Source organism: Anabrus simplex, chromosome 5, assembly GCF_040414725.1.
Source record: "Anabrus simplex isolate iqAnaSimp1 chromosome 5, ASM4041472v1, whole genome shotgun sequence".
Classification (NCBI taxonomy): Eukaryota; Metazoa; Arthropoda; class Insecta; order Orthoptera; family Tettigoniidae; genus Anabrus; species Anabrus simplex.
In genome coordinates, this window is record NC_090269.1 from 346,962,054 (window position 1) to 346,984,572 (window position 22,519).

The 22,519-nt window shown below is 40.6% G+C and overlaps 1 protein-coding gene across 1 annotated transcript in view; it reads left to right on the forward strand.

Annotated features, from left to right (window-relative positions):
* Positions 1-22,519, forward strand: part of LOC136874893 (uncharacterized) — a 74,295-nt gene that overhangs the window by 46,079 nt on the left and 5,697 nt on the right. The window contains exons 6-7 of the mRNA XM_067148598.2: positions 2,922-3,007; positions 12,816-13,085. Of these exons, the coding sequence (XP_067004699.2) occupies positions 2,922-3,007; positions 12,816-13,085 (356 nt within the window). The remainder of the gene's footprint in view (positions 1-2,921; positions 3,008-12,815; positions 13,086-22,519) is intronic.

A 22,519-nucleotide genomic window follows, 5' to 3' on the forward strand; every position in this document is an offset into this window, starting at 1 on the left:
CTTTCTTTGGTTTGGAGTAAAAATCACTGCAAATACCTAGGGATAAACGGGACTGCCAATAAAAGTTATAGGACTCTTTATATGGTTATGAGGGTATTTAGTGGCTATAGTAAACGTGAAAATAAGAGGGCATAGGGGTCTCTGGTAAGACTAAAATCAGAGTACGGTTGCAGTGTATCACAGTGTATCACAGAATTACTTGATTCGAGAACTGGAAAAAAATCCAAAGAAAAGCAGCTCGATATGTTATGGTTGATTTCTACCAAAAGAGCAGCATTGAAAAATTGAAAATTGGGAAGACTAGGGAGAAAGGAAACGAGTTGCTAGACTAAGTGGTATGTTCCTAGCTGTCAGTGGAGAGATTGCATGTAATGACATTGGCAGACGATTAAGTTTGAATGGTGTTTTCAAAAGTAGTCAAGATCACAATATGAAGATAAAGTTGGAATTCAAGAGTAAATATTTTGGCAAATATTTATGTATAGGAAGAGGAATTATGGATTGGATAATTAACCAACGGCGATGTTCGATAGATTTCCAAATTCTGTGAAATTAGTTATTATTATTGAATATCCAAAGCAGTTTCGAACCCTATTTTACATAGTATATATACAAGGGTTGTAGTTAAAATACATATTCAGTTTTACAATGAAAAAGAATTCATGTATCTAATCGACGGAAAATGAAGTGGATGAAGTTAATAAAATATTTGTAAGAGCACGGCTTCTTAAACAAATGATACAGGGGTTTTGATAATGCAATGCTGCAATAATTCAAATGAGAGTTCAAGTCATGCCTTCTTCATTAAAATGCAGCACATTCAAACAGTAGGTGGTCCACTGTGTGTGAGGATCCGCAAACACACACGTAGCCATCAGGACGATTAATTCTGAATCGATGAAAATCGATGAAATTATTTAAGAAAAGTATAGATAAACAACTGATAGGAAATCTGCCATCAGGGCGATATCCTTAAATGCGGATCTGTGGTGATCGATACAAAGAAAATCAAATGAAAGTCTGAAAAGTACACGCATTGTTACATTACTTAATGAGCTACCTATGTAGTACTATTATAAATATAATATATTATCAACTTACTGTACAATGTGTATTTTTTACACAATTAGTTTATGGTTCCTTCAAATAAACCACCAAGAGCCAAGGAATGATAATATTGACCGTTTGGAAACTTTTGTAAGCAAGTGTCGAAAAGTTAGACGTTCCATTAGACAGCGCTTTCATAATTAGTAGTGACACAGTAGCGTGGCAGTTTACTGAACTACGTTCCAAAGGTACGTTCTGGAGGTAAACTGCGCTGTTCTCTTTGGAAATTGAAGGTCATCAACCTATAGGTGGCTACGATCGGACTTCCAAAAATTATCACAGTGAACAAATAATCCAAAATGAACCATTTATTCATCTTTCCATGTCAATTAATTGAGCTTCTTTGATGGGTTACGTATTTCAGAAACATTTTGCTATGAGCAGCATTAATTTCCAAATAATCTGCACAGATATTCTTCTCTAAAGTGTTGCATTCAATGCCAATGTTACTTACCAATGGCAAGTCGACTGGTGGCCATGTTCGTCAAGTCATTGAATTCTATGTGCTCATATCGAGTGAGGACATATGTCACTATTGATGGTGATTGGTCCGTCGGTTGGAGACGTAAAGCCTTTGGTATTCTTCGACGGGTGTAGGCTATGTGCCAGCAAACTCTCCCTTAATTCTATCATATATCACGTCGTTCATTTAATCTCATTGACTCCTCTAATGAAGTCGACGTCAGGAAGGGCATCCGGTCGTAAAACTAGCCACGAAAATTCATCCCACTCCATACCACAGCCAGTACAGAAACGGGACAAAGTTTGGAGATCTAAGAATAATATAGAACACAAATTTGGAACTTTCATCTGATGCAACACAGAACAACATAGGCCTACGCCACTCATTTGTTTTGTTTTATCGTTTTTGGGGCTTCTGTTGACCAAGTTTACCTTATCCTTCCCTGATCTCTGTCTCTTGTACTCCGAAAACCTTCTCGTTTATGTATTCTGGCCTCCCACTGTCGGCCTGTTACGGTCTTCTGCTGGTTCCTACGTTTTTCGAACTAAGTGTTTGTGTCTCTATTATTATCTGTCCCTTTCCTCCATGTGTTGTTTGTTTAGACCTACTTCGTTCAGATCTTTTGTAACATCCTTCATCCAAACAGCGGTGGTCTTGCATTTCTTGCTGTAAAAGTTTAGAAACTTTTTCCCATTACTTCTGTCCGTTCAGTAGTTTGTTAGTACAGTTCCTCATTTCTCCTCTTCATCCAGGTGTCACTTCTGCTTTTCTGGGGTCAAATATCCTTGTGCAGCTTTCTCTCATTGACAGTTTAAGGTTTAAAGTGGGATGTAGATTATTATTCCATACCATAAACTCCTGAGTCTCTTCATATTCACTTAACACATTACACTAGCAATCACTACAGAAACACGCAATAGTGATTACATGCCTTCATACAGGGTTGGAGTCAGGAAGGGCATCCGGCCGTACAACAGGGCCAAATCCACATGTGCGACACAGTTCGCACCCGCGACCCCACAGGTGTGTGAAAAGCGGTAGAGAAAGAAGAAAGAAGACTGTAAACGCTTGAGTAGAATGTGACAGGATTAATCAAAATTAATCTGAAAATAGACTAAAACTGCGTATATTCTAAAAATAGAGGCTTATGCTATTATTGGAATCAGGTTCTGTTGTGTATCCTTAACGAGAACGTAATAAGTGTTTGATATATACGACGTTTTCAGGTTTATTTCTCTAACAAATAATTATTTATTTCTAATAATACTACCATAGAATTATACCTAGAATAAAGGGAATTTTGAATATGTGAGAGCAAGTGTTTCATTTTGGTGGCGCGTATCTGTTGCAGGTTGTACCCCCCACCAGGATCAGTAGACTACAGTGCAGGAGCTATCCAAAGCTTTCATTATGAGAATAAACCTCCCAAGGGTACAAGTAAGTATGTAGTAATTAGTTTAGTTTCAATTCAGTGTATAGCAGCAAAGACATGCACTATTTCGAGGCACGGGTTTTCCGATTCAGACTTAAGACAAACCAGTTACAATAATACATCCAGCATGATAGAACATTTCACTGGCATCCTTAGCGTCCGTATTTGATTCTAAAACTATTTGAAGAAGTCTTGTGATTTTCAAGGTACGAACTTTCAAACCATCTGTCTTCGAGTCATACATAGCTGAATTGTTCCACCCTTTAAGTCTTGGTTCAGTATCTCTGTGGTCCGCTGTACGTACCACATATTTACTATTCTCTTGTTACGCATCTCTTTCCACCCTCTAGGAGTATTTGATTTCAGAAACACCGCTCATTTATGTTATAGGTGAGCATAGTTCGTCCATTAAGGAAAAGCTTCCTTTGCTTGAGCTAACTCACACTTTACCTGAAACTGACGATGGAGCAATCATTTACTGTAATCCAAAATTTGTTTTGATACACGCATTCTCTTCCCTATTATTATTCATCTATTACCACATTAAACATTACAATTAAACTTATTAATTATATTTCAATCCAGTTTCTGAATTATAGTTTTTATTCTTTAAAGTGTATTTGTTTATTTTTTCCTAGACGTTAACACAGTTCAAACCCTGCAGCCCTTCAAGTTCAGCGCCCTACTCAAAATTCGGCTTGCCATTAGTAAAGAAACAAACTTAATTCCAATGGGTCTTCTTCCCCTATTCCTTCCCATCCTGTACAGATCATCTATATTACTTCCAGTATAGTCAGTGCCTAAATTCTCACTCATTAGCTTTAAGAATGAGTTCATAAATTCCATCGTGGACTGTCCTTCAGTTTAGTCCAGGCCGTAAATAATAAAGTTCCTTCCCTTCTTCTCCTCTCTCGTTCTTCTGGCATCCCGCCATTGAAGTACCTGAACTTGTTCTTCTGGCGCCTTAATCCTCTGAATTAGTATCGCACTTTTTTCTCTGCCTTCTACCAGTTTCTCCTTTATTTCTGTTAGTACTTCGGTTAAGCTGTCCTTCATATCCTTAATTTGTTGAGACTGTACCTCGAATATTTCTTTGGTCGGGTCAGCCTGTGAAGCTTCGGGCGCAGCTTCCTTGATTTTCTCCATTTCCTCCCATGACGATGGGCCTGGGTTCATCTCGATGCCTCCAATGACTAATAGCGTAGCCAGTATAGCTGCCTACATCAACAATTCTGCCAGTCCTATTCTTTCATTAACTCCTATTTTTTACTCCGTGTTGAACAATCTTGCTCGGCTGTGCCATCGCCCTATCGCACTCCTATACCGCTGCACTGTTAGGCTCATACTGCTTTCCCTGCACTTCCAGATCGTTACCATACACATCTGCTCACTAGCTCAGCTCAGCAAAGACTAGAAATTTGTGAGTGAATGATTTCATGGTCGAATTGTGTTCGTGTATGAATGAATAAACACTTTTCTAACCCAGTCATGGACAGCCACCACCTGCGGAGAGAGCATTCATGATTGAGTGGATGAATGAAAGAACTGTACAAAAAAATAAAAAACTCCTCTCTCCCAGTCATGGATAACCACCAACTTGGAAGAGAGTTACTTGAATTAATGGATGAACTGAATTTAATAAATGAGTAAATGAATTGAATCAAATAATGATTTCATAACTGAATCGTGTTCGTGCATGAATGAATGAATAAACCCTCTTCTCACCAAAAACGCGGACAGGGTCATATTACTACGTAATGTTATGATCGCCGTATTTACAGCATATATTCCCTACCTTGCATACTGCTGTTCGCCTCGATCTTGTCCTCGCCGCATCAAACATTCCACTACTCTGCTCACCTGTGCTCTGCCAGCGCCATTCATCACGTGACTATCACGCTGCACTTCGCCTTCTCCGTTGCCTGTGCGCTGTGTGAACACGTGACGTTATCCTTCTCGAATTCGCTGGCTTGTAGTCTTCTCACCTTTTCTGGAATTTTCTACACCACTATATATTTCCCACTCCGCTGCTCCACATTTGAGTCGGGTTTCGTCGCGGAGTGGGGAGTACCAAAATACTGTGCTACTTGTATCATGTCAATTCCATCTGGACTATATCTTCAAGCTATTTGGTGAGCAAGATTTATCGTTATTTATCTTAATTTGGACTTTAAATTTTCATCCGGGCTATTGCCTATTGAATTTTTCTTCCGTCGAGTTGATACGTTGCATTTTAAGAGCACATAACATACACTGCACCTCTACATGAACTGCGCTACGGACAATGTAAAATTATTTATAATCATTTCAGATGTCTTCCTAGACCTATGCAATTGGTAAATTCTGGAATACCCGGTGAAAAAAATCCTTTCCCCGTTCTAATCCTTATCCCACTTCCCTTTACCCTCCTTTTAGCGCTTCTTTTCTTTCAGGGCTTTACTCCCACTTTCCTACTCAGTATCTGTATATAATCGTACGCTTGTAATTTGTTCAATAGGCTTTTCTTTCATGCATTTTCGGAAATTCAATTTGTAAATGTGGCACACTTTTCTGATTTTTCTCTAGTTTTGTATATTTATCTTTCACCATTTGTTAAAATTTCTCTTCGATTTATTTATCTTGTTCCTATGTTTGATTGTTAAATATATTCTATTCATATTGTTAATTTTCGGTCTTCCTATTGGCCTAGCTCTTTCTGACTACGCGTTTCCTTGGTTTAAATCATTTATTATTATTATTATTATTATTATTATTATTATTATTATCCATATTGTCCGACTCGTTGGCTGAATGGTCAGCGTACTGGCCTTCGGTTCAGAGGGTCCCGGGTTCGATTCCCGGCCGGGTCGGGGATTTTAATCGCTTCTGATTAATTCTTCTGGCTCGGGGACTGGGTGTTTGTGTCCGTCCCAACACTCTCCTCTTCATATTCAGACAACACACTACACTACCAACCACCACAGAAACACGCAATAGTGATCACATCCCTCCATATAGGGTTGGCGTCAGGAAGGGCATCCGGCCGTAAAACAGGGCCAAATCCACATGTGCGACGCAGTTCGCACCCGCGACCCCACAGGTGTGGGAAAAGCGGTAGGAAAAGAAGAAGAAGAAGATTAATATTATCCATATTATATTATCTCACTACTGTACTTTGGTACTCAGAGCTCCCTACGGTATTGGTAATATCATATTATACTCCACTGTACGATCGTCAGATCACTATACACGACAGTAAGGAAGAATATTCGCAATTCTGTTAATTAACATGCCCTATCAGGCCTTCCTAACGGTGGCAACCACAATGGAGAAGTTGCATCTATATATTCTGATGCTGAAATCTACTTATTTTAACGCCTTTGTGTTTGATAGCGTGTAGAAGATCGATCTCTCCCACAGTCCTGTATTTTAACTGAATTGATTTTGAATTGAATTATCCGGCGTGTTGCACTGTACGATTGTCAATGTTCGCCGAATACGACAGAGCAGGAGCGTTGACTGTACTTCAAGAAGAGGAAGTTGCTGAGGTGGAGAGCTCGCGTCACTAAACTTGATCGCATGTCCAATGAAACCATCAGGGAGAGATTTGGAGTTGCGCCGATTCGAGATAAAACGAGGACATGTGCTAGGGACAGGGGCCGATACTATCACCAAGACGTGTTACACATAAGAAATCGTCGGTAAAAGACCAAAGGGATGACAGAAACAGCCATGGGCCGATGATCTGAGGAGCAGTCCAACAAAACGTGGCCCAGGACAGAACTAAATGGAGACAACGAATCTGTGTAGCGTTCCTCCCACCACGAGGCACGAACGGTGAAGAAGAAGAAAAAAGGAATCGAACACTTAGAGGGCGGAATTTAATATATTAAATGGTCAGAGATCCAGCGTCACCAGCGAGAATAGTAATCAAAAAACTCTACGGATGGCAGTAAACGACACTTATAGGTCTGGCTGAAAGGAGAATCACCGGGCGAGATGGCCGTGCGGTTAGGGGCGCGCAGCTGTGAGCTTGCATCCGGGAGATAGTAGGTTCGAACCCCACAGTCGGCAGCCCTGAAGATGGTTATCCGTGGTTTCCCATTTTCACACCAGGCAAATACGGGGGCTGTACCTTAATTTAGGCCACGGCGGCTTCCTTGCCACTCCTAGTCCTTTCCTGTCCCATCGTCGCCATAAGACCTATCTGTGTCCGTGCGACATAAAGTCAATTGTAAAAAAAAAGAGGAGAATCCTCGAACAGAGTTACGTTATCTCCCTCCTAGCTTTATACAAGCTGTGGCAAACTATCGTATTCAGTAACGTGTGCGTCGCGAGTTTTGAGACCGGCGTTTTGCGATTTAAAAAAATATATATTTTGAGATATAGTTAGTAAGAAAGTCAGTGAGCAATATACTGCTTCAATTTTGAAGTATATAGATGTATATGAAAGTATTTTTTATTTGAAGAGCCAAAAGACGGAAATTCAAGTAGAGATCTTCTCAGTGCAAGAGCTACTCAAGTGCACCGGAGAGCGAAACAGCTGAGAAATGATTGACGTGAATGACTAGGACGGAGGACCTTCAAGTACCATGCCGATAATATATAATGTTAACCAAGGACCAATAATTTTACTTTCATATTTTGGGGTGTCGACTGACCCTACAGAGTAATTTTCACTAATTTTTGATACCGAAATTTCGAAATAATTCACCAGGAAACAGTAATTCACGGAAACAAATGACAACACCTCCAACTAGAAGATGTAGAATCAAAGACTGGTCATCTCCATCACTTCCTGATATAAGGGCTTTGATTAGCGTAATAACTTATTTGTGGAATGACTCTTAAGCCTTTTTTGCGTAACATGCTGCCGCGAAAATATCTATAATATCCTACGGACCTCTGCGTTGGAGTACAGTCAATATTCAAGGCAGTTCATTAATATTACGTACATATGAATGTTTATAGATAGTGTTTGATAATTCTGGATGAGTTTTAATATGCCGTATTTTCGGTCCTCCAACAGGCATAAAACGCTTCCGCCCTCATAAGGTGAAATTGTAATGATCTAAATACACTTAAGAAAATTAAAATTGCAACAGCACGAAGGCATTGGTCGTTTGTGTTGATTTTCAAGATATGGAACAATGCCATGTAGGTATGTAAACGATCAAAGTTTCAGACTCATTGGATTGTTGCTACAGGTCTCTTCACGTGATTGGTCGCGGAGGAATCAACTCCAGTATACGGACTCTGGTGTAGCGTAGTTGACTTGCAGTCTGTGCAGTGAAGTGTTCCCCGTCAAATATGCCTCGACGACAGAGAAGAGCATGCTATCAACAACTGTCGCCGTTTGAGAGGGCTCAGATAATTGGGCTGTGTGAGGCTGGATTATCGCTAAGGACTGTCGCTGCACGTGTTGGCCGACAGGCATCTACGGCACAACGTGTGTGGCAGCAATGGTCAAATGAATGTACTCACACTCGTAGAGCTGGCACAGGCCCAGCGCGGCAGACAACTGTGAGAGAGGATCGCCGCATCATTCGGATGGCCCGGATGGAACCCCATGCAACAGCAGCGCAAATTGGAGCAGGTGTGGCACCCCACGTTACACAACAAACACTTGGTAATCGCCTGCGTGCAGCTATCTTACGAGCCCGTGTCTCTGCAGAAGGTGTTCCATTGACCCCACAATAGCGACGTGTAAGGCTGGCCTGGTGTCGAGAAAGATCGACGTAGGTCGACGAATGGCATAGGGTCGTCTTTAGTAATGAATCGCGCTTCTGTCTTGCCCATAGTGATCGCCGGAATCGTGTGCACCGACGTACCGGGGAGAGGGGCCGTCCAGATCTTATTGTCGAGAGGCACACAGGGCTAAGACCAAGCATTATGGTCTGGGGAGCTATTGGCTTTAATGTGAAATCACAATTAGTGCTTGTTGAGGGCACTATGACTGCTCAACAGTACGTTGATAGGGTACTCAATCCAGTGGTTGTCCCTATGATGGCGAACATTGCTAATGGGATGTTTCAGCAGGACAATGCCCGGATTCACACTGCACGCATCTCCAGAGAAGCTCGCTACGACATCACAACCTTAGAATTGCCCGCCAGATCTCCGGACCTCAGTCCTATTGAGCATGTGTGGGACATGATGGGTCGACAACTGGCCAACCGTCCTCAGCCACCCACAACTCTGGAACAACTGACCCGTGCAGTGCAGCAAGCATGGGCCACAATTCCTCAGGAAGCGATCCAGGGCCTTATTGACTCCATGCCTCGACGAATACATCAATGTATTGCAGCTCGTGGTGGGCTCATCCTGTATTGATTGTTATCCAAACTTGCAGTCAGAGGGACCTGAAAGCGTAATCATCGAAGCACAACAGAACACTCGTCCTGCATGTTCAATTGCAGCAATGTAGCACTACTCCTTCTGGGTGTTGCAATTTCCATTTTCTTTAGTGTATTATGTTTATTCCATTTGAAAGCGAAATATGTTCAGTTTTGCATAATGCATGACAATATATGAATTTACATTACATAATATATAGGGGTTTTCATTTTCAGGGAGATCTTAGACTGAGAAGTTAAGGGACAACTCATCTGCTTAACACAAAATGCCTTGAGTTAAACTTACAAAGGGTAGCCATAGCCATAGAATCACCGATTCTGTGCGAACTTTGAGAGTTTGATCTGCGTCAAAATGAAGGTAACTCGTCTTTTAAATACGACAAGACTTCATTTCATACCTGTTGGTAATTTGAATTTTTCTGGCACTACTGGTCTGGTGGTCAGCACCCCTAACTACCACGTGGGTGTCTCATTGTTTAAACTTTGTTTCTCCCTTTTTATCTTTCTATTGGCTGTATTTTTGCCCATACGAAGTAGGAAATAGGCAGATTAAGTAAAATCCGACGAAAATCTTCTTTAATATCATTCCCGTTTTGCCACTTATGGATTGACAAATCTTAGATTTTTCAATTATTTTTCGTACCCAGAGCCGCAGGTATGATGGAGAGAAAGTGAAACTGTTCAGGGTTTAGTACAAAATACCGGTAAATGTAAAACGAGTACCGCATTATGGTAACAGTATTATATTTGAAAAAGAAACAATCTAAGGCTCTACAGCATGAATTACTGTTAGTTTCCTTTTGGTGAAGAAAATTTTAAGTTTTTAAGTTCAACTCACGCTCAGTGTTTTAGATATACCAACAATTCTTAACTGGGGCTAATACCTTAACACTTGCATGCGATGTACTTGCCATATTGGGATATATTTACGATTTTTCACGATTTTACGCTTTATTATTCAAAGACCGTTCAGTGTTCCGTAATGGCCATGGGTACATATTTCAAGTGAGACGTATACTGTACTTGCACGACAGTGGGTCGGTTCTGAAGCCTGTGGTAATGTGTTGGGGGGGGGGGGGCGCACGGAAAATAAACGGTGATTGGTACACGTGGATGTTGACGGGGTGGAAGGAGTACCTTTGGTTGAAGGATTCTTTGTTTTCTGTTCTGTAAAAAACAAGGAATCACTGGTATATGTGTTTGAATGTAGAGTTGAAGGTGTTCCGTAGAACTACCTCTTCCACAATTTGTATCCATTTACACAGGTGAAATGTTATATGTTGTCTAACGCCAACACTAAGCAGTAGAGGGTTAATTCCTTTTCAGGTAGTTTGTAAATGTTTTACTCAAAACTAGTTCCGGCAAACTGAAGAGCCTAAAAGTTAAAAATTAACTGACTCGAAACTGAAAAGAGATGACTTCAGTAATTACAAGAAAACTGAATCGTTCCGACGGAGTTTTATTAGCAATATTAATATGAAAAAGTTTATCCTATATTTTCTTGGCCCTTACAAAAAATCACTTCCATTTGTGGTAAAATAAATGAGTGTGGCTAAGTGTGGCATAAACCCAGACCGTTGGGCGGCGTTTCTGCTCTCCGAGACCTAAGCAGCTGTACGGGAGTCTCGCACATAATTCTTAACCTTGCAAGGAGCGTGCACGTGTTCGACCTGGCAAGCATGAGTCGCCAATCTGAATCTCAGCTGTTAACATGTTGAGACAGTTACAATTGCAAAAGTTGTTTTAAATACGAGTCACCTCGACTGGTACGCGATGCATTTGTTCAGATTCATATAATTGTAAATACATTTGAAACTACTGGCTCAGTGCTCAATAATAATAAAAAAAACATGCGAACAGTTTTAACAGAGGTAAAGCTATATGGCATTGATGCGAATTTTGAATGGTCACTGAATAAATCACTCACAAAATTAGCACAAGAAGTACGGATTTCGGTTTCTTCTGCCCACAGAGCTACTAACCTGTTGCACATCAAACCGCACAGGTTTACACGGGCCCAGTGTTTAAAACCTATTGATCCAGCCACAAGAGTGAGATATTATGAGTTGTACCTTGCATCATTGAATGATCGTTTATTCGACCCACAGCTTGTTCTTGGTGGATGAAGCCTTGTTTCATCTTAATGGTCGTGTGAACAGTCATAACTCTCGCCATTGGAGTGCAGAAAATCCTAATGATGTTTATGAAATCCCTCATAATGAAGAATGACAGTTACAACATCTTTTATAAGGTAGGATTTCATATAAAATAGTATACACGCTTAAAGCAGGGCGGCCAGGCGTGACGTAGGTTGGGCTGAGGCAGCTGCCGTATCGCAGAGTACTAACACCGTGCGCTCGGTCTGGGTTTATGAGAGAGAGCCTGTAGAGTACCTATGTGTGACTGTCAAACGAATACATTGTAATTTATACATTTTTCACATCGCGACACATTTTTGTATCGCAATTGATGGAACATTATACTGCAAATTTCATAACAGAACGCTATCCAACTCTTCAATGAATGTCAGTGTTTTTCAAGTCAGTTAAAGAAATAAGATATAAAAGTACGGGGCTTGCTTTTCTCAACCGCAGACATTCACACGTAAATTGATAACGTGTGTGCAGGAAATTAAATTTTAAATTACCATTTCCTCATGTTAACATTGATGCTTTCACGGTCCGTATTTGGGCTTATGCCGTGTCAAGAGAACAAGGTGAAACTATTTACGTTTCGCAGAGAACTTTCATAGCGTCTGTACACCGTTTTGCAATCCCCTCCCCTCACACCGTCACACATCATTATCATCCTCTGGTTTTCTCCACATACTTTATTTCTATTATTCAGCTCTGTTCTATTCCATCCTGGTGACTTTCGTTGCATTTAATTTTATTAGTTGCCATTTATTTCTTCTACCACATTCGTCCCTGATTTCATCTGAAGTCCTCACTGATACTTCTCACGCACACACAGTGTGATAGAACATCTTAACTGCAGCACGGCCGACTTGATGCGTCGCTCTAGCTGGAGCGCAGCGAGGGATCCAGTCGGCCGTGATTGGAGATTAATGTTGTCTTCAGCTCCCGCTTGGAGCGCTGTTGCAGCATACAGTGAGCCAACTGGTGAAGAACGAGCGTACCACTACAGATCCAACTGTAAGCATTATTAAATTCAAACCCTCAGTATTGTAGAAGACTTCCTCGTGAAACAGTCGAGATTTTCATCTGAGGCCGCGGTGCAAAGTTCTGTTCGAAACGCGGCACAAGCCCAAAAGCACATATCATGTCTACCATTTTCTCGTTAAATAAGGATCAATGACACAAGCTTTCAGATACACATTTCTATTTATTCATTTTACACAGATCAACCTCCCAAAGTTTTATCGAATTAGATGACACTATAATTGGTGCTTCCCCTTCTCAGTATACTGCTAATACGAAATTCTAGTACAGTATTGATACTTGGTCCTGTTTTACAGAACCTAGACAGCGGCCTGGACCCGGCTACGAATTGTTCGATAAGATTGGCTACTACAAGTTCCACACTACGGGCACAACCTGGGAGAACGCTCGTCAGATCTGTCACTCGGAAGGAGGTCACTTAGCCATCATCAACTCTGCGCTCGAGGCGATGGTCCTGGAGACTATATTCAAGCGGGTACCTAATCTTAAGATGGTGAACAACAACAACTTCGCCCTCATTGGATTTCACGATCTCTATGTAGAGGGAGACTACCGCACCATCTACGGTTAGTATTATACTTACACTTCTTCTGATCCTAGAATTCAAGACTAGTGGAGATCACGAGATGATGTAAATAATAATAATAATAATAATAATAATAATAATAATAATAATAATTTTCATCAATGTTTTACTTCAATATTATATTTTAATCTATTTAAAAGAACAGTTCTTAATATCACACTTTACATTATAATGACTAAAAACATTGCAGTTCAACTTTAAAATCATACAGTCTCCCACAATTTACAGAACCCATTTTAAATTTCTTCTTGCATACACTTAGTTCGAGCTGAGTGACTCAGACCGTTGATGTGCTGGCCTTCAGGGTCTAAGTTGGCAGATTCAGTATCAGGTCAGTCTGTTGGTATTTGAAGATGCTGAAATACGCCAGCTTCGTGTCGGGTGATTTACCGACAAGTGGAAGTACTCTTGTGGAACAGAGTTCTTGCACCTCGGTTTCGCCGAAAACCAATAACGTTATTATTATTATTATTATTATTATTATTATTATTATTATTATTATTATTATTATTATTATTATTATTATTATTATTATTATTATTGTCGGAGACTAACCAGAGCAGAGAATCTGACCTCACACTTTGAAAACCTTATACAACGAAAACATGCCAGACGGCTGAAGAAGACAAATAAATGTGACAAATACTCATAAAATTCCGTGCTGTTCTACGTTTTATATTGTTCTTTTGGGAGGGAAGGGGTTGTAACAAAATCACGAAACTTCTTCAAATATATGTTCAACATTTTTTATAATATTCATTGTATTGCTGGGATGTCTATTACGTCTGATATTCACATGAGATCGAAATGAATAAATGTTCATTCTCTTGCACTCCACAGCATTCTAATTATTCACGTCTGGAGTTCGAGGGACCCAACTGAGTAGTTCAATGGAGCCCTGAATACGACCGCTCGTGTGGACTGGGGAGCTGTCTTGCAGGAACGATTTCCTCATCTAGTTATCGCTTAGAGATGGCTGAAAAATAACGTAGCAGTTACTTTGTCCCAGTTACATGTCTGTCACTGTTACAAATGTAACGAGGACGAGAAATAACAGGTTATCGAGTAACGACAACAGAAAAACATACTAGTGAAAACAGTAACTGGGAAGTGGGGACCAGTCACTAGTAGCACCTTACAGACACAGAATGTGACCTTCAGATAGTACGCATGTCTTCCAAGTGAGAGCGGTTTCGTAGGAGATTGCTTTAAGTTCCTGCTGTCATCTGGTAGTGGTAACTAAAGTGTAAACTGTTATCACACATTCAACTGTTCGTGCAAGGCTACCTACATTATAATATTATAAGTTTCACTCGTATAATTTTTCTTGTACCATAAATAAAATATTATGCTAACTTTCCATACTGAACTGATATTATAGAATGAACGTAGATAAAATGTATTTTGTAATACTATTTCACTTTGACATCATTATAATTGAATAAACCTGACCCCGCCGGGAATCGAGCCCGGGACCGCCAGGTGACAGGCGGGCGCGTTGCCCCCTACACCGTGGAACACAATGAGCCCAATTGTTTGAATATCATAACAAGTACAATAAACATTTCAGACTGTTATGAATGAAACGAACGTGATAACGTCTCTTCACCCACTTAAGTTTTTATTAATTCATTTCACACAATCCATTATAACAAAATAACACATTATCGGTTCTTCATTTTACTTAAACGATCCTCTTGTACCGGTTTGTGCAAGGTTTGGCAGACAGAGCATCATGTTTTCTTGTCTTCCATCCTTAACTGGGGCATTGTCAAACTCACTCCTCTAGATTTCAGAAAAAGATGCTATGTTGTCTTCTCATTTCATCCCCTGTCTGCCTCTTGATAACTTTATAGCAAATTGGAATGCGTATTTTGCTGTTCAACAGTGTGTGTAGTGATGCGTGCGCGCATGTGTGAGTGAATGAATGGCAATTTGCAACACAGCTGTAAGGGGACAAGCTTGAAGCCGTGACCAGGCTGTGACCGCACAGAACACCAATGTGTGACCGGTAAAAGGTGAGTAACGGTGGACGTTATTTTTCACTGATACTTTTCACAATTACTTTATTGTAGCAGTGACAGATGTAGCAGTTACACAAAAATAACCGTTTGTCACACCTCTATTATCGCTATCGCGCACTCAGAAATATACAGTAATATTCTGCAGAATGTTCAAATATTGATCCGATGAAAGACTCTCATCTAGCCTACCGGATGAATCACCCCAGTACCATTAGACGATTTCCGCCCTGTACACTACACATACTACGTGAACACTCGGCTGTATATCTTTTGTCGCACCGGGCTCCGATGAACCAACGAGGCCTCAACCGAAGTGAAAAATGTCCCACCAGATAAGATAACTTGATCTCAAATACGATTTAACTCTATCTTGGCAAAGGCGCACACCGATAGACCGTATATTTATCGGAGAGACTCCTTGGCGAAAGATTTTCTGCAATGAAGTCTGGCTTCACATAATCGTTTACGGAACGTGTATGGACATCCAGAATATCTGGTCGCGTACATGAGCTCCACCAAGATTAAGAACGGGTTCTCCTGTGAAGTTTGAACCGACCTGTTGTCTTCTTCCGAATAATAAACCCGCTTTTTACCAGTGCCCGGTAGAAGCTCAATATCTCCACACACCCATCACTGCTGTATCAATCTCTGAGCAGCCCTAACCGAAACGCAGCTCCGAATCGCTGCCTCACGAATCCTTAAACTGCCGTGTTGGTCTGGATGTAAGCCAGCACTTGCCATGCCAGAATGGAGTGAAGCATTTAGCATCGAAGTTGGTGTGTTAGTTGCCAGACGTCATCGCGGTGTAATAATCTGCGAACAAAAGTATCGATGGAAGCAGTGCCGTTAAATTTAAAGTCATGCAAACGTCTGGTTTCTTGATGCTGATGTTAAAAGGCACAGCAGATGCCTCCAAGACCGACCAAACATTAGTATCGGTGCTGTTGTCCTCTTCAACGTGCGCACTTGAAGCATCCCTAACGCGCTTGCGCTAACGATGTTTTTTGCATTACTGTGCACTCGATTTTGGTCCTGAAGGGCTGATTTTGGCATCAGTTTATTCACAATTTGGTCGTCTTATCAAAAGTAGAATAGTATGACGATTTCGCTTGCTATGTTGTGGTTTAAAGTTGAAAAGCATGAACATTTGTCGAAAATTTCAAAAAAAAAAAATTTTTTTCAAAGAAACCTCCTTCGCTGACATCTTGATGAGTGGAAATGATTGCAAGGTATTTGTTTGGTAATGCGTTCACCAATATATTTTTATTTATAAAACTTACTTTTCTCTTTAACTCGACGAAAAATATTATTATTCCATTTCTTTCTGTGTCACGCCATGTAATACATCCGTTGCTCATTTGTTATATTACTGGTATAGTTATAGTCTTCCTAACGACACATTTTTCGAAATCGAACTGACGGTTATAACGATTGTTCCTGAACCTGGTACCGAAAGAATGGGGTCTTAATGAGGTGCTATCACAAGCGCTTTTGGGTGTCAAATTGCTGTTTCGGAGTTCTTCTTTTTTACGATATAATTATAGTAGCAATATTATAAATAGATATGGAGATACCGTACCAATGTTGCAAATTTGCATCATGATTTTAAACGGGCGTCTCAGCTTTAGAACACGCCCAACGCAGAACCAGAAATAAACACGTTTTCAGTCAGAAAGTCGTTCACACCAGGATTCCAACTATAACTGTTAAGGTACGCACACATTTTGTAGCCAACAGCTGACCCACTGCGCTGCGTGGGGATGTGCCGGGTGCTTATAACTTCAAAGTGCTGTATGTAACTGCATGTTACGAGGAGGTGAGTGTGGGCGGCTGACACATTGAGTGATAACTACCATGCTGCAAAACGCATCCACCTGACTGTACAAAGCCGAACATAACCGAAGTGGACATGCCATATTTCACGTCTCCAAAGATGCGACAATTTTAGATTATTCATCTGTAAATACAAATGTGCGAGGGTTATTTTCACCCTTCGGCGGGCTAAACAAAGACACATTGACATAAGAACATGATTTTAGTATTAAAATTTCAGTAATTTCATACTTATTTTTCCACATTATCACCAAAACAGTTTAGGCATTTGTCGTGTCGTGACACCAGCTTCCCGATGCCCTCTGCAAAGAAGTCTGCTGCTAGACAGGTATTGTTCGTCTAGACAGCCTCCTGCTCCATAAAGTCCACCTGCGAAACAACTTTATGGTCCTAAAAAGTGGTAGCCATCCTTTTCCTGTTGTACGGTGTTAGTTTAATTTATTTGCTTCTTTGGAGAAGAAGGATACATCCACTGCTTAGACTGTTCTTTGTATTCTGGAGTGTCATACAGGACCCAAGTTTCAACGCCGGTAACGATGGACTGTAAAATCTCTTCCCCCTCACCATTAGAGAAGGGAGTTACGTATCGTAACATAATATTGTATCCTAATCCATAACAGTAAGCTGTTCCAGAAATATTATGTTCCTTCGGAGACCCTAATACAAAAGTAACTGTCCCAGCGAAACCAAGGGAATGGTAGGGAGTTTCTGATTGGCTAACGGGAATTAGGAAGCATAGCAGCACGCTTTAAGCGTGCACCCTGCGCAGGCGCGAATGATACTTTTGTAATTTTTGTAGTTTACTGGCCGTTTTGTCATTCCTATCCTGTTACTTGCTGGTCGGTTACAGATATTCTTTAGTTATTCGAAGTGCTTTGTATTAGGCTTACTGGTGGTAACACATACAGTAGCGTAGTTCCTCGGAACAGTTACACGTGGTCTTCCCACCTTGCATCTCGAGTTTCACTCCGTGTTCTGGACAATGGATGTATTACATCCGATACGATTTATGTGGACAAAAAATCAATTACAGTAAAACGGTTTCCTAGACACGCGTTGAAATAAGGTACCAAATAATAATAATAATAATAATAATAATAATAATAATAATAATAATAATAATAAATTAAAAATTCCACCTGTTCATATAGTTCTGATAATGTACATGGAACTCAAATATCAGGTCCTGAAAAGCTATCGCAAGTCCCATTACGTGTATCTGTGCGTCCTGAAATTTTGTCATGGACTACAACCTGTGAGGTAGTGCAGCAAAAGCTGCTACCACAATTTTGACCAGTACAAAGGAGAAGGAGTGACATACAGAAAGAAAAAAGACGCTGGACAAGCCACCAACACTGTTGTTTACCACATACCCACAGCCTTCTGTAAATGATAAATGACGATCTTGGAGCCTTTTATACTGGATTTACAGAGCAAGTTGGCTACACGGTTGGTGCAACGTAGCTGTTAGCTTGTATTCGGGAGATGGTGGATTCGAACCCCACTGTCGGCAGTCTTCAAGATGGTTTTCGGTGGTTTCCCATTTTCAGATCAAGCAAATGCTGGGACTGTTCCTCAGTTAAGGCCATGGTTGCTTCCGACCTAGTCCTGTCCTATCCTATCCCATCGTCACCGTAAGATCAGTCTGTGTCGGTGCAACGTAAAACAAAATAACAAAAAATTACTGTATTAAACTCTGCTTACGTCTTGCCTAGTAGAGCTATTTTCTCATGACCCATTCCGGCGGCATCTGAAGTGTATATGACAATCGTTCATCAACATATTTTATAAAGTCTGTTTAACTACAGATCCTTGAACATCTACGAATGCACATAGCAGCAACTGCGCTTATACTTAAAAGTTTCGAAGTATTGATTCTCGGAATGTAAGTGGGTCATTGCAAACATGTTTCTAGGAATAGTTAAGATTGTGAGTGACGAGCTAGCGAAAGGGACAGTGGGAGAGAAGAAAGCGAGATGAAGATACAGTATTGCTATTTATAAGTACTTACTAAGGTGCGGTTAGGGGCTACAAAGAGACCGCGGTATAAGGAATGTCCCTTCCAAACGTTGACCCGCAACTTGTATTGTGTTACTTTTATATCCTAATACTACAGTGTAACGGATACACAGGAACATGATACTTTAAAGTAACCATTTGTCCCATCCCTGCTCACTATGGTAACGCGTGAGAAACCTTACCGCTGACGTCATTCGCTGAGTTTTGTGGTCGTCAGTCAAAATTGTTGGGACGCAACGAGAACAAAGTTTCCGGTATCGTAAGTGTTGAGTCACAATTGTGTACAGAAAAGACCTTGAAATTTCTGGGACTGCTGTAGAAACTTCACTGATGATAAACCTTCATTTGCGGCGGACAAACGAAGAATTTCAGGAGGCTGTTCAGACGTACATTACCTCACTCTTTGCAGAGGGCATCGAAAAGCTGGTGTCACGATACGACAAATGCCTAAATCGTTTTGGCGAGTATGTGGAAACATAAGTAAGAAAACTCTAAACGTTTAGTGATAAAATCATTTTGTTTTTCAATGTGTGTCTTGTATAGCCCTACCGGAGGTTGAAAAGAAAGCAGCCTTCGTAAATACATAGATGTAGGCATACGTTAAGTTTTATGTACGTAAAGAATTCACTGCTGTACTGAATAAGTAATAATATTGTAACAAGATTTAAAAGCAAAACTCACTGCTTTTTTAATAAATATGCTAGATTAGCTTAGATTAGGGAAATTGTATAGTTGTAATTTTATTATAACTAAGAGAGCTTGTATGTTATAACACTTATATCACATCATTGAAGCCTTACTGTTAAAGGCGTGTGCTACCCTGTTGTAAAGCAGAAATAAATAATTGGGTCACGGCTACTGAAGAAAGGAGCAATCTAATAATGAGAAAGCATGTTACAATTTGTTAGGTAATAATCCACCCGTAAGTTAACTGCAGTCCGCCTCTGTGGCGTAGTGGTTAGCGTGATTAGCTGCCACCCCCGGAGGTCCGGGTTCGATTCCCGGCTCTGCCACGAAATTTGAAAAGTGGTACGAGGGCTGGAACGGGGTCCACTCAGCCTCGGGAGGTCAACTGAATAGAGATGGGTTCGATTCCCTCCTCAGCCATCCTGGAAGTGGTTTTCCGTGGTTTCCCACTTCTCCTCCAGGCAAATGCCGGGATGGTACCTAACTTAAGGCCACGGCCACTTCCTTTCCACTTCCTTGTATATCCCTTCCAGTCTTCCCATCCCCTTGCAAGACCCCTGTTCAGCATAGCAGGTGAGGCCGCCTGGGCGAGGTACTGGTCATTCTCCCCAGTTGTATCCCCGACCCAAAGTCTGAAGCTCCAGGACACTGCCCTTGAGGCGGTAGAGGTGTGATCACTCGCTGAGTCCGAGGGAAAAACCGAACCTGGAGGATAAACAGATTAAGAAGTAGAAGAAGAAGTTAACTGCATGTAGAGGGGAGGAGTACACTTATAGCTCCAAATTTTCATTCACCAATTAATTTTTAATGTTATAATAATAATTTCGTGTGGCTATTTCTAGCCGAGTGCAGCTCTTGTAAGGCAGACCCTCCGATGATGGTGGGCGGTGTGTAGGTAACTGCGTGTTATTGTGGTGGAGGATAGTGTTATGTGTGGTGTGTGAGTTGCAGGGATGTTGGGGACAGCACAAACACCCAGCCCCCGAGCCATTGGAATTAACCAATGAAGGTAAAAATACCTTCCCGGCCGGGAATCGAACCCGGGACCCTCTGAACCGAAGGCCAGTACGATGACCATTCAGCCAACGAGTCGGACATTTTTATTATTGAAAATATTTCCTACCAAACAAGGTAGGGATCCTCATACAACGAAGAAACGTAAAATTAAGCGATTTCCTGGATTATGCCGAACGTCGAAGGGCTAAAGGGACCGGAATAGTTTCAAATTGTGAGTCTAGGATAGCTCTATCAAAAGGATACATTTCGAAAATTACCTCCGGCCTAAATGCAGTTCCGGAAACTTTACTCGTTTTCTTTTTGATTCAAATTCTGGCCAAATTAAGATATTTGCATAATCCATTCTGCAATGTGTTCCTTGATTCAAGGTTTTTTGATGTTCTGAAAAATGCCCACACCGAATGTAATTATAACGGCTTAAATGAAACTCTGCATTTAAGCACATTAGCTCTCGTAGTGGTAGAAAATACAAACTGCTAATCTAATTGTCCTGATAACGATGATTAAGAAAATAATTGTAATTTTTAGGAATAAATAAAGAATATATTCTTATACTAAATTATATTTTATTAACTTAAAATTCGTAGCTCATATCCATACGATGTTTTCAAAATTTAGTTGCTAGCAGGAAGGGCTAGAACATTTTTCTGTTTTATGTGTTGAAAAAATGTTATTATTCCAGTACTTGCTGTGTTTCGCCATGCTATACTTATGCTGCTCAGTTTTCTTTTTTATACTTTTTATTTTATTTATTTCATATATTAAACATATATTTCATCATAATTCAAATATTCTTGAAGACAATGGCACTACATTTTGCACTGAAGTGTACTTTACATAGGCTGCATATAAACAAAATGTTATGAGCTCGTTTATTTGGTACGAGTATTTTAACATTTAAAGTATAATTACTTTTGGAATTATTTGAAAGGTAACGATTAAGGTAAAGAAATGCTTTATCGAGGAAAATGTTGCAGGTTCTAGAGTATAAAGTTGATATACAATATGTCTTCAGTAAAAGGATCACACAAATTATGAATGAATTATAGAAAATATTTTGTACAGCCCATTTAGGTCAAATAAATTAACATTTTGACAGGCTATAACTAGCCTCCGTGGCTTAGACGATAGCACGTCGGCTTGTCACCACTGGCTTCCGTGGTTCGAATCCCGTTCGCTTCATGTGAGATTTGTGTTGGACAAAGCGGAGGTGGGACAGGTGTCTCTCCGGGTACTCCGGTTTTCCCTGTCATATTTCATTCCAGAAACACTCTCCAATATCATTTCATTTCATCTGTCGTACATTAATCATTGCCCCAGAGAAGTGCGACAGGCTTCGGCAGTCGGAACAATTCCTATCTTTCCCGCTAGATGGGGTCTTGATTCATTCCATTCTTCACCCGGTCAAATGACTGGAAACAGGCTGTAGATTTTCATTTTCACAGGCTATAACTGAGCTTTCTAAAGATATTAAAATTGTCCGACTCTTCGACGGATAAAGAGTCGTTACGGCACATTAAATATTAGAAGGAATTTAAGTATAACTAGTGGACCCACGCTGCTCCACAGCGTTCATTATAAACAGTTCAGATAACTCGTTTTGACATGCCTGCCATAGTCATATTGTTTTGCCTGCCATCTTCAGTAGTTTTATGAACATTTATTACCAGTACGTAGTCCGGCTCCATGGCTAAATAGGTAGCGTGCTGGCCTTTGGTCACAGGTGTCCCGGGTTCGACTCCAGGCGGGATCGGGAATTTTAACCATCATTGGTTAACTTCGCTGGCACGGGGGCTGGGTGTACGTGTCTTCTTCATCGTCATTTCACTCTCAT